The sequence below is a fragment of the Sinocyclocheilus grahami genome, unplaced genomic scaffold (genome assembly GCF_001515645.1).
Source record: "Sinocyclocheilus grahami isolate Dianchi unplaced genomic scaffold, SAMN03320097.WGS_v1.1 scaffold570.1, whole genome shotgun sequence".
NCBI classification, from domain to species: Eukaryota; Metazoa; Chordata; class Actinopteri; order Cypriniformes; family Cyprinidae; genus Sinocyclocheilus; species Sinocyclocheilus grahami.
Genome location: NW_015505749.1, coordinates 477,692 through 494,489, shown reverse-complemented (window position 1 = coordinate 494,489; position 16,798 = coordinate 477,692). Strand labels below are relative to the sequence as shown.

The window sequence follows — 16,798 nt, the reverse complement described above, 5'->3', positions numbered from 1 at the left end:
TTTTAGTCTTACTCTTATTGAAAGACAGTTGACATACTAAGATGAATGAGTTTAATCAATCTCATTCAGCTGTAACGAATGTGAAAGAACCAAGAGAGAGAGAGAGAGTTTCGTGTGTGCGTGTGTGCATGTGTGTGTTTTGCGGTTTCTCACACAGCTCCCCTTTCATTCTTTCTCCACCCATCAGGCGGCCGCTCAGCATCTGTGCGTGAGCGGATCAGAGTTGAGCCCATTGCGGGAAACAGCAGCAGGCTGAGCGCCGCTGTCAGCGACCGGCTCCAATACCGGACCACTGACTCCAAAATTTGACTTGATTTCTGTCTCCACTATTCAGTCTGTAGCAGATTCAGGTAGGTGGTTGGTTGGATTTATTGTTGTTTAATATGTAGTAAATATGATTTTGTATATATTGGGGAGTTACCTTTGCGAAGCACTATTTAATAGGCTACAGACATAATCTAAGCCAGACACGCGCCCCGAGTCACGGGAATTCACATTCCGTAAAGAACTGCGTGTTTACATTTTAGGGATAGAAAACATATTTGTTTTATATCATTAAATAGATCTCCAAGCTTTACGGTATGACCATTTATCTTTGTTATGCATACAAATATAATCAAAACTAGAAATAACTGGGCACTTAAAAAGTAGACATAACGATCATAGAGGACAATCGGTTTGATTACATTTTTTTAGGGAGAGCCTACTGACAGTCAGGGGGGGACTTAACCAATAAGCGACGTAAGCGGCCGCTTATAGGGCCCCGGGGAATCAGGGGCCCCATCTGATAGGCCTATTGGCGAAACATATTGGCAGCGTTGGGCAATGTAGCCGATCACAGACATATCGTTTAATTTCTTGAACGCAATGACCCGAAATGTTTAAGTTAGAATCCACTCACCGCTCAAAATGCCAAGTTTTTGTCAAGTGCTGAGTTCTGCAAGCTCGGGAATCCTCTCATTATAACAAAGTGTACGATGTAAATAAGAGATTCATTGTGCCGTGTAGAGAGCTTTTTAACGGAACGTCGTGAGATCGCAATGAACTGAAGTGAGTGATAACTTTTAGTGATTATATGAGGGAGCGCTCTTTTCGCGCATTCTAGGCTGTATAATATGTCTGACTGTCTCAGGGATATTCACCTCAGCAAAGAAGTTATTGCGTTTCAAGTCATAATTGTATTTGTCTTGATGTTTAAAAATGACTCGCTGGCTTGTGTGCTTTTGTTAGGCGCGCCGGCGCGAACTGACACGCATTCTTATAAATCCACGAATGCAATGACTGGAGATTTTCGCTTAATAATAGGATAACTTAGATTACATTTTGATTTGTTTCTCGGCAAACCCTACCGTATGCCGTCAGAACACTTGGAATATGAAATGAGTTGCATGGGATACTTTTATGTTAGTAAAAAGAATGAAAAAGTTTACAATTTATTAAATGGACAAGTGAAAAAAAAAATTTGTGTGTGTGTGTGTGTGTGTGGGGGGGGGGGGTTCTTTTGTGATCCAAAAAAAACACAAAACAAATAAGATAGGCTGATATGACTTTATAACAGCATCAGGTTGACTTATTATTAGTTGTGAGGGGATAAACTAAACTATGAGAGCGAGAGGGCAAAATAAGGGTTAGGCGTAAAAGAGCACATATTCTGTTAGGGCCCCATACCTGGAATTTGCTTAGGGCCCACAAATCACTAAGTCCGCCCCTGCTGACAGTCAGCTGAAAAATGCATAGCATTTTTAAGAATAAGTTAGACATAGATATGAAAAGAAATAAAAAAAAAAACATTCTCGTTGCATAAATAAAATGCCATTAATAATCATTTTTAAATATCATTAATAGACTGTTGACTTTAATTTTGAACTTAGTAGTTAGAAAAACAAATAGACTGTGAAATTTAAAAAATGGCCATTTAGATGACAAAACGACGTTGTGTGCATTTTATTATTTATTAGTCTATTTATTTATTATTAATAAAGTATTCAAAATTAACATCATTTTATTATTGCTATAGTGTAATCATTTTTAGTTATTATTGTGTAAAATTAATAATCACTTCTGCATATTGGTTATGCAAACATAATACTCTGTATCTGTCGTAAAAAACAGTATTGGTCGAGAACTAGCCGCGTTCATGTAATGCATGAAAACAAACGTGTGTCCTGTCATTCAGTGTTTTTCCGGGTTGAGAGAATGGATCGCTTAACTGTGGCTGTGAAAGTCTAAAATAAATCAGTCTGTGCTGGCCTCGATTCTCTATCGACCCAAATAAATAGACTGGGCTGAAATTAATTGGCAGGTCAATGCATTGGAAACATCTCTCGCTGTCTCCCTCTTGGCATGCTATCAGTCACAAACAGTCACGCAGTGCACGCGCTGTTTTTGTTTCTGTCTACAGGAAACTGCTCAATGCGATGACAATAGACTCTTTTTGAATCGTCGGTCCATTTGAAAGCGCGCGCGTGCTTGTGTAAATGCTGCTGAGGGGTCAGTACAGTCCGTGTTATCGCTCCGGTGCTCCTGACCTAAGCGACTGTCATTGAAAACATTCTGCCGGTCGCTGCCTGCACCAGATGAATGAAATTCCCGGAATGCATATGCTAGCCACTTGCTTGTTGGTCGCTGCTGTTTCATACTGGTACAGCAGCGAGCTTCTGACAGCGCTCCGTCTGTTTATTTCAGACTCAGCCCTCGTCGGGGACATGCCGGAACCTGAGGGGAATCGTCGGTCACCGCAAGGTGTTCCATACACCGACCTGCCGCACATCGTCAACGCCGACGGACTGCACTTGTTCTGCCGTTACTGGGAGCCCGACAGTCCTCCGAAGTAAGTGCGAGACATTCATATGCAAAACAGATACAGATTAGGTCAGGCCTCTTGGGATAAAACAATATACTCCGGTAGAGCAGGACGAGAGGCTGATAAGCGTTTACGGATGTTTCCTCACGGAGCTTTTAGCCCACTTTCAAGAGCCTGCCCTTCACTTTCCAGCACCTCAACGGTTACTTTAAAACGCGACACGCATTCAAAACTACAAACAGACTATAACAGGGAAGGTTCATATTGCAGTAAACGTTAACAGTGGGTTGATCTGCGGTTTTCCGCGAGGTACTCTTTTATCACTTTTGCAAACTGCTGGCCCATCACATGATGTCTAAACTGGTGAGTGAGGAAATAGACGAGGGAAGTTTCTTGTAAAATCCTCTGTATTTAAAGGTGCAGTTAGGAATATATATATATATATGCAGAGGCGGACAGTAACTAAGTACATTTACTTGAGTAATGTACTTAAGTACACTTTTTGAGAATCGGTACTTTACTTGAGTATTATTTTTTCTGGGAACTTATAACTTTAACTTCACTTCATTTGAAAGACAAATATTGTACTTTTCACTCCACTACATTTCTATCAATGTCCTCGAAGTAGAAAGTCGTTATTATATAGCAGCTTTGAAAGTCGGTGGGTGATTTTTTTCATCTCTAAAACTTGATTTTCTTTTTTTCAGACATTTTATCAGTAATCACTCTTGTAGGGCTACATGAAGTGATTTCCCAGCATTTTTTGAACACTGACCAGTTGCAAATGTGATATTTATTTACAAAAATTCAATAATAGGAACAGTCTATTATTAGCCTTATTTATATTTATTTATGTGTTTTTCCCCCCATAGGTTTTTAAAATTCTAAAAGCTCTTTATTCCAAAGATACTACAAGCTAGTCAGTGTATTCAGTAGGTGTAATGTATTGTACGTTGCACAATTGTACGTTGTCTTTACAACTTTTACTTGTAATGGAGTAATATTTGACCAACAGTATCTGTACTTTCACAAAAATGCTGTTTCAAATGCATATTTACCTATGTTGTCATATGAACAAGTGAGTAGCCTAAGGTTTCTAAGTTAAATTTCATGAACAATAAACTTGACAAACACTGAAAGTAATGATAACTTGTCTTGTAATGGGTAGATGAAATGATTAAGTGAATTCAATGAAGGATTCAAACTGATAACTCCAGCTGCTAAAGCTGTATCTGTATTCTCTCCTGTGGCCTCATGGGATAGTACAGTGTCCATTTTTGGGATCTTTTCAGAGTTAGTAGGTCATCCAGGCACTTTTTGCCTAATTTTTTATGAATAATTGGGACATAGCCTACTTGTGACATACTCTTTTAATGTAGGCCTACTGTTTTTCATCCTACTGTATAGTATATTTGGATGCATGATGAGTCTTTTTGTTCATAATTCACACTGGACAGGCTGTATACCGCTGACACATTATGCTGGAAGCACTGAAAAAATGAACAATACTTTGGAGAAACAACATTTTATTGATGCAAACAGATGTGAAATGAAGACTCCAGACATAACAATCTTCTAGAAAGCTGTTTTATTTTACATGGAGCCGGTCGGCTCCTCATGGGTGCCGCCCTGTTGACATCACATGCCGTGCAAATTAACCGACTTATTAATAATACCGTAATAGGTTCACTTTATAGAGAATTTATATCTTACAGACAGTGCCTGCTTTCACTCACAATGTTTTTTATAATCCAGTTTCTTATAAACACTATCTTGTTAAATGACTATACCATCCTGAATTACTCATCTGGTTAAAGTGAATGAGAAAGGGGCCCACTCAGTTTCTATGCAGTAAATGCTGAAGGGAATGTCTTGGTTTCCATGAGTCGAAAGCCCCCTCTTCTGTCTAATGGCATTTGGAGAAAAATTCCTCTACCAAACATGGATATTTAAACACCTGTTAGAGCAGTGCCAAATTACACACACATTTGGCCCAAGTATATACAAGTATAGCCAAAACTGTACAGGCACACTTAATTTAATTATCTGTTTATCTCTGCTCTGCCCTTGATAATTGTTACTTTGTAGTTGAACTACTTTAGATCTATTTTGGAATTCCAAAGATGTGCACACACACACACTCTAGCAAACACACACAGTAATCTCTCTGTCTGCCTCGCAAACTGCATTCCCAGGGTTCAAGAGCAAAAGCAGAAAGCAAAATTCCCAGGGACAAAAACATTTTGATCTAAGGATGATCATAACCACGAACACTTACATTTTATCTTACACAAAGTTACCAGCTCATAGATTGAGACTAAGAGGCTTTATTTTTAGTAAATACATTTCTGAGTATGACAGAGGAATGGATAGAAAGAATAGCAGATTCTCCAAATAGAAGTTAAGATGCCCACTCTCAGTCCTCTGAGACCATGTGAGTCCATTATACATTTACAAAGACTCTTTCTGTTACTGATTAGAGGCTGCATTGAGGTCATAACAAATCTGCACAAGTTTGGACCTAATAAAGCTATTCCCATTCTTTCTCTCCCTCTCTCTCTCCTTCTCCTTCCTCTCTTTCTGCCTTATTTTTTCTGGGTTTTAGTGTGTATGCTGCTAATGAGCATATCTTGTTATTCTGGTGGGAGACTGTTAGTAGGATGTGTGTATTTCTCATGTGTTGGAAACTAAGAAACGGTTCTGAATAATACCGGTATAAATATACCAGGACCGAATGACTTTCACTTCTGTCAACGGTTATCGCACGTGCCGTTTCCAATGCATACTGAAAACCTTTTGACCAAGTGTCTTGCACTAGTTGTCATGAGAAATCAGGTCGCCTATTAGGATTTCAGGCAATCCCATTGGTGCAAAGAACTTTTAATGGGTACTCTTTTTAGTGCCTGATTACAATTCCTACCACATCACATTATAATATGTCATTTAAACTATATTACAATGACCATAAATGTCTGTTTTGGTCAGCTTATGAACAAGCATAGCATACAGATTCCCAATTAGCATGATACCTTTAGATCAATTACAGAAGGTATTAGAGTCACACTTACATGCTTAATTCTCTTTCTCTTACTGTCTCAGTTGGTCATGGCAAGAGTGAAGGTGAGAGAATGGATATCAAAAACTTCCAGATTTACGTCAGAGACGTCCTCCAGCACATTGACATCATGAAGGGCCGGTACCCCAAGCTGCCAGTCTTCATCATTGGACACTCAATGGTAGGACATAGTTTGGAACCAGTTCCCCATGTTTTTCATAAGCGAACAGAGGTCACATGCTTTCTATAGACCTTTCTGTTCTTTGTGTTCACACCTAGAACAATAACTGTAAAAATAGCTATATTTGTAGTGGAACTATATTAGTGTCCACACCAGTGATAATGTTCTGTTTATTAAAAGCACATGCTGCAGTTTCTGATTGGCTGCCAGTGTTTTTATTTTTCATCAGACTGAAAAATCATTCTGAAAGTTATGGTGTGGGCTCCACTATTCTCATAGAATTAAAATGATTATTATAAATGTATAGTATTGTTATCGTTATAGACAAATAACTCTACATTTTCATTGTAAAAGCTATGGCTGTGAGTGAGAGTGAATATATATTAATGTAAGAGAGTAGACCACACTTGTGTTTCCCTAGCCTGCATGAACTTTTTTCATAGTTAGGCATGTTATCGGAATTTTGGGGCATTTTAATATTTTATTTTACATATTGATTTGTATTGTATTGTATTCATGCTTTCATGCAGCGCCGATTTTGGCAGACACTAACAGGTGCGCAAATGTCTCATTCATATTTACATGTTTCCTAGATTTATATTAAAATCTTTTCTGAGAAGCAGACATGTCACAAAAAAGATGTAAATATTTTTGGAGGGGAAATTTCTATGCTAACATTTAACTCTCTGTTTAAAAACTATTCAAAGCCAACTACAACTGTTGAAAAAGATCAAGTAAACTATTTTGAACTGTCTGTGACTCATGGGGTGGAGGCCACAGGAAGACCGTTTGATTTTGCTTTTGTTGCATTTCCCATGTTCAGTTTGTGTTAAACCCAAACTGTGCATGACTGAAAGTGAACACAAAATCCAGCTGGAAGCTCTTTACCTTTGTTTTTGCTCAATAGTTCCTATTAATAAAACAGACCAGCTGCATACTCAAGAAGCTTCATGAGCCCTATAGACTAGAAATGTTTCTGGATGTACGTATCTACACTGTATTTCTGTGGAACATCACCATCACAAAATCATAATATTTCTGGGATAGTTATATAGTATAAATACCTCACTGCATGAGTGTCCTGGTAAAGAAAGCCTTCATCTAAAGTTAGTACCCATAATGCACCTCTCTCCGGTTCCTTCAGTGCAGATTCTAACTCTAAATAATAAATCGTGTTTCTGCTGCTCTCCATCTCTCTTCCTTTTCCTCAACTTGAATTTAGTTTTCCCCCTCATTTACTCTCTAATCTAGTATCTTATGTAATACCAGGCTGTTTGGTCCTTATATAATCAGTCTTTAATTAGAAATATGGAAAATGAAATGATTTTAAACATGCTTCCTGAAAAGAAATGTGCAATTAGGTGTGTCTTGTTACCTCCAGTCGTGGGACTGTGTGTCCTTGTACTTTTCATTTCCCGAGACCTGAGGAACTGAAGCTACTGGCTGAGTAAACATTTGCTTTCCTATCACATGTTTACAGATGAAAATAAAATAATCACAATTAATCTAATAATTTATGATTTGTTTTTACAAAGCAGAATTAAACTATAATATCATAAAATATATTCTTGGACCCTAGTTTGAAAACCCTTGTGTTAAAAGAAAATAACCAGTAATGGAATTTTTTTTAAACTGTGGAATATACATGTACTGTATATGCGAGGAATTCCTAAGTCCTCTGCAACTACTATATATTGCTGTTTTCAATAACATGACTGGGTCTGTTTGTTTTACTACAGGGAGGGGCCATTTCCATTCTGACCACCTGTGAGAGGCCGCAGGATTTTGCAGGTGTGGTTCTCATAGGCCCCATGGTTCAAATGAACGCTGAATCTGCTACACCCTTCAAGGTAAAAAAGTCAATGAACACGCTATAGTGACAGTCAATTCTTCTTTCTCCCCAGTTGTTTGCATTTAATATCCACCACAACTGAAACATGAGGCTGTAAATTAGATCTGCTGCCCCCTGCAGTCAGACTGTTAAATGCAATCAAATAACAATAGCTTTCAAATGTCAGCTGTCAAATAACAGCAGTGGAGCTCTCAGCGGTGTGGCAGGCAGCAGTGATTTCTCTATTCAGTCAATCTCTGCCTCTCATCATATGTCAACTATGAACATGTTCCAATTGAATTTAACAACCAGAAAGTATCCAAATAGCCTTTGTGTTAATTTGGAAGTATTTATAGTATCTATTGTTTAATCATTTCAAAAACACAGATTTTTGTGAATTATTTTGCTTTTTTAAAATAATGCATAATGCCATTTTTGGATCAGTATTTTATCTAAAGCAATAACATTCATACATTTTCGGTGTGGATTAAGTCCAGGGCCATTGTCTGTTTATTCAATATGTGAACATTTTCGTTATCTGCTTAATTTGTAAATTTGAGAATGTTTCTATTAAGTTTTTAAAATATGTAAATGTGTAAATATGTAAATTCACACCCAAATTTGGTGTGACAAAAATGTTCAGTTCTCTGTAGTAAATTGTCAGTATCTGTGGGTTTTTGGGTTCTTTGCAGGTTTTCATGGCAAAAATTCTAAACCGCTTGACTCCCAAACTCTCTCTTGGTTCGATCGAGTCAAAATGGGTCTCACGGGATCCCAAACAGGTACAGGAATCTATGTCAAAGGTCTTCTGTGGAAGTAGGGCAATGTATATGTGCATAAATTTCACATTGACAGTTAGTGTTTGAATAGGGCTAAGTAGACAATCTGGCAGTGTTGTTTATAATGTTTGCTGTTGAAACAGTAAACCTACTCTTTCAGATTGAAGCATATACGTAGTGATAACATATGAATGTGATTTTCTTCATAGCTTGGGTCTGGAATACTGTTACGTCCACAGAAACAGCTGGTTCCATTTATTCAGTCATAATACAAAACATAAACATTATACAGTCAAATAGATTTCATTGTAATTGTTCAGGTTTATTTTACTCTGTTTACTGAGTCTAGTCTTAAGCAAAGAGTTACTGTTATATTAGGATCATGTTTGTAATCCTACATAATCTCCATTTATCCATTAGGTGGAGGCATATGACACAGATGAGCTAAATTATCATGGAGGGCTGCGCATCTCATTTGGAATGCAGCTGATGGAAGCTGCGGCTCGTATCGAGAGAGAATTACCCAACATCACATGGCCCTTCTTCATTCTCCATGGCAACGCCGACAAGCTTTGTGACATCAGAGGTGCTCATCTAATGTATAATGGGGCTAAGAGCACTGATAAAAAACTGAAGGTGAATCAAACGTGCATAAACATGGACCAAAAAATGCAAAAATTAACATTCTCTCATCATTTGCTCATCCTTTGTAGAACACAAAAGAGTATATTTCGAAAAATGTTTCAGTGTTTGTTTTTTCATGTCCATGCAATAGAAGTCATTGGGGTCCAAAGTTGGTTTGGACCCTGTTGCCTTTCAGTATATCAACAAAAATTGTTGAAACATTTTCATCTTCTTCTGTGTTCTGCAGAAGTAAGAAAGTCATACAGGTTTGGAAAAATATGAGGGTGAGTAAATGATGACAGAATTTTTATTTTGGGGTGAGCTATGCCTTTAAACTGCAGAACTCGAGGGTTGACTTGTGAATATGATCTGAGCTGTTGTTGTGCCAGTAGAGGTTTTGGATATCACAGGATAACCTGATCCAGATGCACATTCATGCAGTACTCTGAATAAAAACACATATCATAGACCTCCACCAATATTCATGTACACACTGTAAAAAAAAGAATCATGTAATTTTTACAGGAAAAACCACATCTGTGGTTGCTGGAATAATTCTGTAAAAATACAGTAAAAAATTTAAACATATTTATGGAACAAACTGCAGTTTAAAACCTTAAATTACAAAATAAATAAATTAATTAAATAAAATAGAAAATCCAACAGCCTTTTTCTGTTTAATTAGAAAGGCCATGCTGCTACTAAAATGTGTTATATTGACAAACACCTTTTTTTACTTCCAAAATATATTAGTCATTTACTGTAAAATTACATTAAATCTAATTGGGGTGAGCTATGCCTTTAAACTGCAGAACTCGAGGGTTGACTTGTGAATATGATCTGAGCTGTTGTTGTGCCAGTAGAGGTTTTGGATATCACAGGATAACCTGATCCAGATGCACATTCATGCAGTACTCTGAATAAAAACACATATCATAGACCTCCACCAATATTCATGTACACACTGTAAAAAAAAAAATCATGTAATTTTTACAGGAAAAACCACATCTGTGGTTGCTGGAATAATTCTGTAAAAATACAGTAAAAAATGTAAACATATTTATGGAACAAACTGCAGTTTAAAACCTTAAATTACAAAATAAATTAATTAATTAAATAAAATAGAAAATCCAACAGCCTTTTTCTGTTTAATTAGAAAGGCCATGCTGCTACTAAAATGTGTTATATTGACAAACACCTTTTTTTACTTCCAAAATATATTAGTCATTTACTGTAAAATTACATTAAATCTAAGGTTGCATCTATATTACTGTTTTTCCCTGTATATAAGTAAGGAATCCTATTTACTGTGGTCTTTTCCAGTAAAAATGACAATTTTGTACAGTTTATGCCTTCCTAACCCACAGATCTATATGTGTTTTTGTAACCAACAGGTATATGAAGAAGCCTACCATGCCCTACATCATGACTTACCTGAAACAATTGAGTCTGTCTTAAAGGAGGTGAGCACCTGGATCCTGGAGAGACTCCCCGCCCCTCATGGGTCTTAGCTGTCAATCACTGCATGCACACTTGCCTAAGCACCCCCTTGACTGAATCTTTCATCTCTACTGGCCAAGAGATGTCTGATTGCACTACATGCCAACAAAACCACCCTCACTTTAATCTACCTAGGTGATAACATAGATATGTCTAGGTAGATGTGCTAGTAGCAGCTGTTTCTATGGGCTGCTATACATAAGCCGTCCACCATATTCATAAGCCTGTATGTCTGTAACATTAGTTACACACATGTATGTATATCTATATCTGCAATAGACTTCAGCAGACGATTTTGCTAAACTAACACAATACAACAAGACAAAGCCGACATTTAAAAGGTACTATAGTTTAAAAACCTGTAATGCTGAGTTAATACAAACACAAACCAACACATTCTTACATGTGAAAGTTTATCCAGTTTCTTTAGGAATTTAAATTTCAGCTTTTTTTATGTCCAGAGGCTGCTCAATGAAACTTCACCATTCCAAGATGGCGGAAGCGTCTACGTGCTTTGAGCGGTCGAATGTGGTGTTTACCTTTATATATAGATGGGTAATAAGAGGTCATTAGTAAATGACTTTTGACCTAGAGATCCAAATAAGCTTTAATATGGCCAGTAAGGTTTCTATGGGAGTTTATATTCCCTGTTAAACTTCAAATGCATCAGCACTGCGGGCCATGGCTTGTGCATTACCATAGCAATCATCATGAGGAATATAATGCACCCGGTTGCCCTCAGTGCTGAGCTCTCTTTTGTTTTGCCACAGTAATAGAACACAGCTGCAATTTGCGCTTTGTGATGTCCACTGCTCGCTCATAAGAGATGCAGTGCTGCCCCCGCTGGACAACAGCAGTACTGCATTCTGCTGTGAGCGCAGTTACCAAGGCAACTCAACCTTATATCGCTTGTGGCTTGGCAGAAAAACAAATTGAACCTACAGAATGAGAATATGGTAATGCTTTGAGACATTCAGAGAGCAAAATGTCTGCTGGGCAAATGTAACATTGTACTCGAAGAGATCAATTAGATGATCTCTACAGACACATCTATGCAGGAGATCCCACCGATTCCCATATATTCACTATATATACCCACAATAAGGAGAATTGGAAAGGTTTGAAAGTCTGTTCTAAATGTCTTTTTGTGGTTTGACTGTTTCAAACACCTCAGACTGTTCCATTCCTTGGAGTAAGTGGGGAAGTAGCTGTTCTGCAGCTGGATTTACTTCATATGAAACCTATTTACAGCTGATTCTTTCTTATGGGCTTTGGAATTGTAATATCTTATTCCTTTATTTTTTACAAGCATTTCGTTACTTTGACTACTTTATTATTAATAAATATGTTACTGTTGAAATTATAAGATGTTCACATTAGCTTTTGACATCATCGTAGACCTCAGGGTGCTCATGGGGTTTGTAGCTCAAAAACAACATGAAATTGTAAAAGGTCAGTCATTCACACCAGCTTAACATTTAACACGACTGTTTTGATTCAGACAAAGGAAGGTTTTGTTACAGAGATTCGTCTGTAATCCTCAAAGGCATTTTATCAATGACTGTAGATCAATAAAGGTTTTATTGAATGTGGCACATTTTTAATGGAAGCAACAAGCAAAAACTTTCTCTAGCTTAATTTTTTTTGATTTATTGATTTAGATCAGTTAGTAATAATACTGCTATCTGTGGTGTGAGCAGAAATGAAATGTTCAGCACAAGATTGTGAATAGTGTGCATGTTTGTTAAGAGATTATGTAGAGAGAAACTATAGTTTGGATGTTTGTTTCACACGTAGAGCATTTTATTAAGTATATTGTCTCAATCATTTGAAATTGATCACTTGTACATGAAATGTATGTAACACTTCTTATGAGAATTTGTAGAATAACTAAATATTTATAAGTGATGATCCTCTGTGACTTTGACTGTTTCTGTAACTGTTATAAAATCTTCCTAAGATGGAAGTACTAGGAGCACTGTGATTGGAGGAGAGGTTAATATTCTCAAGGACATTATCTTTACATTGGGCAATAATGCATGATTCATTTGGATTAGAATTGTCCATCTGAGTTGCTTGCCTTTACTATGGCATCTAAAATCCTCTCCTACAGTTGCACTGTCCTAGTAAATGGCACGATTAATATTAAAAGGGTTCTGAATTCTTGCATAAATACTGTAATATATTAAACAGAGAAATTAAAGCTATAATGTGATTTAAATAATTTTCAGTATGGTCAGTTAATAGTCTCTGAATTGTAAAGTCTGTAAAATAATAAATTTGAAATGGTAAATAAGTAGTTTCTGTGAATTGTTTTATTCTTCAGACTGATCCCAACACAATGGATCTTAGCTTTGCTCTACTGAATATTTAAATTTTTTATTTTATTTTATTGAGTGAGTCGGTGAGTGATTTTGTGCCTTTAACTTCTCATGGATATTAACAGATGATCCCACCCCAGTGATGTGCCATGACTTAGGTCATTTGGTCATGAGTTCTGATTAAGCAGCAAAAATCCCCTAAAAACCCCTCCTGTCCAATGCTACAGAGATTTGTGGTTTTGTCTTGATATAAGTGCCAGAATGACTTGTGCCCGGAAAAATAGTTTATATGGTCTCCAGTGAAAATTCATTATACAGATCTTTTTTAGTAACCAGATAGTGAAAAAACTAAATTACACTCTGATTTGTTCTAGAAAACTGAAGTCACGCATCTATTATTCCAGTGGGCATGTTTCCCTTGGTGCACCTCTGTCCCAGTTTCTCCAAGGCAACAGGCTTGTGCTTTTAGTGTGAGTCTTTTAAACTGTCAGGGAGGCCTATGGTAACTGACACATTCACTCAAATTATGTGTGTATGTATAACATATGTATAGTATATGTATAATAATAAAAAATAAATAAAAATGCGAACAGTGAAAGTCCTTAATTTTTATTGGTACCTGAAAGCATGACCAAATTTGACAAAATATTGAATAACCAATAACCATCTAAGAATAACCATGCAAAGAATGTGTCGATTTTTGTGGATGACAAAAATACATCTTTTCTGTGAACTTGAGTTCTGCCCTAACACAATACTATTTCCTAATATTTCCTTAATATTCCTTTAATCATTATGAAGAGCATTATGATTAAAAATATTATAAAAGGAAAGTCACCATTCACTTACACCTTTCCTCCATACAATAAAAGTGAATGGTGACTGAGACTAACATCTCTCCTTTTGTGTTTCAGAGAAGAAAGGGGGGGGGGGGATAAAGGTTTGAAACAACATGTCAATTTTCATTTTGGGGTGAGCTATACCTTTAAGATGAGAGGAAATCCTCATGTCAAGATGAGCTTTTTTTTTTACCCGGCAGGGGGCGCAAGGGGTACCTCGAGGAAAATGACTGGAGGATTTAAAGGTAGGTTCTGTGTGGCCATGGCAACGGCTTTACCTGCGACTTGAATGAAGACCCGAGAATAGATCGACTGCTCTATATTTACTGACAGGGAACTCCTTTTCTTTTGGCGTGAATGTGTTTCGTGAGTTGTCCATCTGAGATCATTGTTCCTTGGAGCCCTTCTAGCAATCGACAGTTAGATAGGCTACGCCTTGCTTTTGTGCTTTCAAAGCAGCTCAAATCAATATCACCTTTCTTTTTTGTTCATAAAAGTTAATAATTTACGTTTTACGGTTGCATATACAACGCATTTATAGAATTCATGGCTCTATAAGTCTCATATGGAGGTTTCGTGTAAGACAGCTCCACCGTGAGGCTTTTGTCATACGTACTCCTTCACTTGTATTTTTGGGAGAGTGTTTCCGTATATTTCTCAACGTACAGCTCTGCTTGAGGTCAGAATTTGGCCCTGAAGCCCCTACTACAGCCTCAGCTATCAACTCGCCTTCACCCACTTCCTAAATCTCGCACACTCTCTTTAAAGGGGCGGGGCTACTGTGTCATGCTGCTCTGCGATTGGTCAATTCCGACGTCCATCAGGACTTGAACGTTCTGGCTCGCTCTCGAACTCTGACCGCGCCCCCGAGGCTCAGCGGCTCGCGCGGCGGAGAAGGAGAGAGTGCGCGCCTCGTGAGGAGGCACCAACGGTCTGTTCTCACAGGACAAAAACTAGAATATTTTAGCTCATACATGGCGAAATTTGTTTTACTCGACGTCCAGGCACATATCCATTCCGGACCGCGTCTCTGACAACGACAGGCGACGCGAATATCTGCAGCTCTCAGAGGTTGGAGTTTACCGAGGGTTTTCGTAGCAGTTTCGTGATTGGAGGCGCGCGAGTGCCGGTGTCGTCGTCTCCGTGGGTGCCGTTTCGTGCTTTCCGGTGGCAGCTGACACTTGCCCCTGTTTCCGAAGACCAGAAGGCCTGTTCTATCGCCCTCCTGTCCGGTTCACCCGGTGTTCCTGTCAGCGCCGGGCCGCCTGCACACTCACCCCGGCGCGGCCTCGCTCCTTCTCGAGCCCCGGCGACGGCACAGCTAACGTTACCTCCCCGGTAGAGCCCGTTAACTTACCCACACTCCTCTAAAACCCCAGCTGTGTTTACAACGACCAAACAAAACAGGGTATCCTAGAAGAAAAAGCTGAGAAGAGAGACGGGACCCGCGCGCTGGTGATATAGACAGACGGAGCTGTCATACAACAACATATCAGCAGTTCTCTGAATTTACATAACGTTATATTAAGTTTATTCTTTCACGGGACTGGCTTATTCTCTTGTGCATATCCGTTATTAAGGTATTAGACAACAAAACGTCGCATATAGAAACTAAACACGCTTTGTGCAAAGGCAAGGCCTCGTCTGCTAACTCGGATAGCTGCATCGCTAACTCTCAGCCTGGGTTTAAGCAGCTTCTAATCTTATTAACTGCACTTTTTGACTCATATACATCGCTTTCTTTGTACCATACGACACAATAGAAGAGTGATTTTAATTTAAAGTCGCTGGTTCAACGCACAGTACAGTATCCCTGCCAAGAGATCTGTTGAGCAGCAGGAGGAAACCCAGCTGTCAGCCTTTATAATCTACCACTCGGCCTGATTAATTCCCACCTTGGGAAACTAAAACCGAAGGATCTTATGTGTTGGGCTGGTTTCAGCTGACATTTGCTACCAAAATTAACTAAGTCCCTCGCGAGATTTCTTGCGCTGCAACCCCGCTGCATGCACTGATACGGGAAAGACTTGATTTATATTTTTATACCATAGTACAGGAGCCATTTAGAACAGGGTCAGATATCTGCACAAACCCCCTACTACTGTTTAGACATGAGTATCGAGATTCCAGTCGGTCTGACGGAGCTGCTTCAAGGCTACACCGTGGAGGTGCTGCGCCAGAGGCCGCCGGACCTGGTGGAGTTTGCCGTGCAGTATTTCACCCGCCTGCGGGACACCAGGAGCCAGGACGGGTCCGGGGCCGCCTCCGCCGCCAGAACCGGGGGGAAGGGAGTGATGTTTGATGGCGAGCCGATGCAAACCGAGTCGAACGGCGACGAGGATGACGAGGACGATGACTCAGATTTTGAGCGTGAGTGCCTCTTTATTAAATGCGCTTTATTACACCGCCTGTAAAAGAGATAGATGATATTGCTGTTTGCGTTTGCTTTAGTGGATAGTGTGTTTGCACGTCTAACAAGGGTGTCAGATTTCTCTTGTGATGGGTAACGTGAGGAATAGCCTCATCTAGGCTGTTTCTATGACACTCGCTCGAGCTCTCATCCATGCGCTTGATTGACAGAGTGACAAGTGGCATCCCCAGTTACCCGCGATGCATGCAGAATTAAGAAGGGCTAGACTGCACGCTTAATGGATTTGCATTAATATTGATGCACTTTGGTTTTTGAATAGAGACAGATTGTGATATGTGTGTGTGATCGGGTTGGCGATGTTAGCCCATTCGTGCTGTATGAATTGCTTGTATGAATGGATGCAGGCTGGCCATTGAGAATGCTAACAGATTTTTCATAATGGAGAGAGGTGCGCTCGCGCACATCAAAGCAGCGCCTCTTTCCTTTCATGTAGA

The 16,798-nt window shown here is 38.8% G+C and overlaps 2 protein-coding genes across 2 annotated transcripts in view; both read left to right on the top strand.

Annotated features, from left to right (window-relative positions):
• The first annotated feature begins 1,352 nt into the window (after positions 1-1,352).
• Positions 1,353-13,054, top strand: LOC107556473 (monoglyceride lipase-like). The gene is made up of 7 exons (XM_016239600.1): positions 1,353-1,403; positions 2,665-2,830; positions 5,903-6,039; positions 7,779-7,889; positions 8,563-8,652; positions 9,070-9,285; positions 10,668-13,054. The coding sequence occupies exons 1-7, from the start codon at positions 1,353-1,355 to the stop codon at positions 10,782-10,784; spliced, it is 888 nt and encodes a 295-aa protein (XP_016095086.1). The 3' UTR covers positions 10,785-13,054.
• Positions 13,055-14,783: 1,729 nt separating this feature from the next.
• prkar2aa (protein kinase, cAMP-dependent, regulatory, type II, alpha A) overlaps positions 14,784-16,798 on the top strand; it is a 48,810-nt gene continuing 46,795 nt past the window's right edge. Inside the window, exon 1 of the mRNA XM_016239632.1 lies at positions 14,784-16,303. Within this exon, the coding sequence (XP_016095118.1) occupies positions 16,045-16,303 (259 nt within the window). The 5' untranslated portion in view covers positions 14,784-16,044. The remainder of the gene's footprint in view (positions 16,304-16,798) is intronic.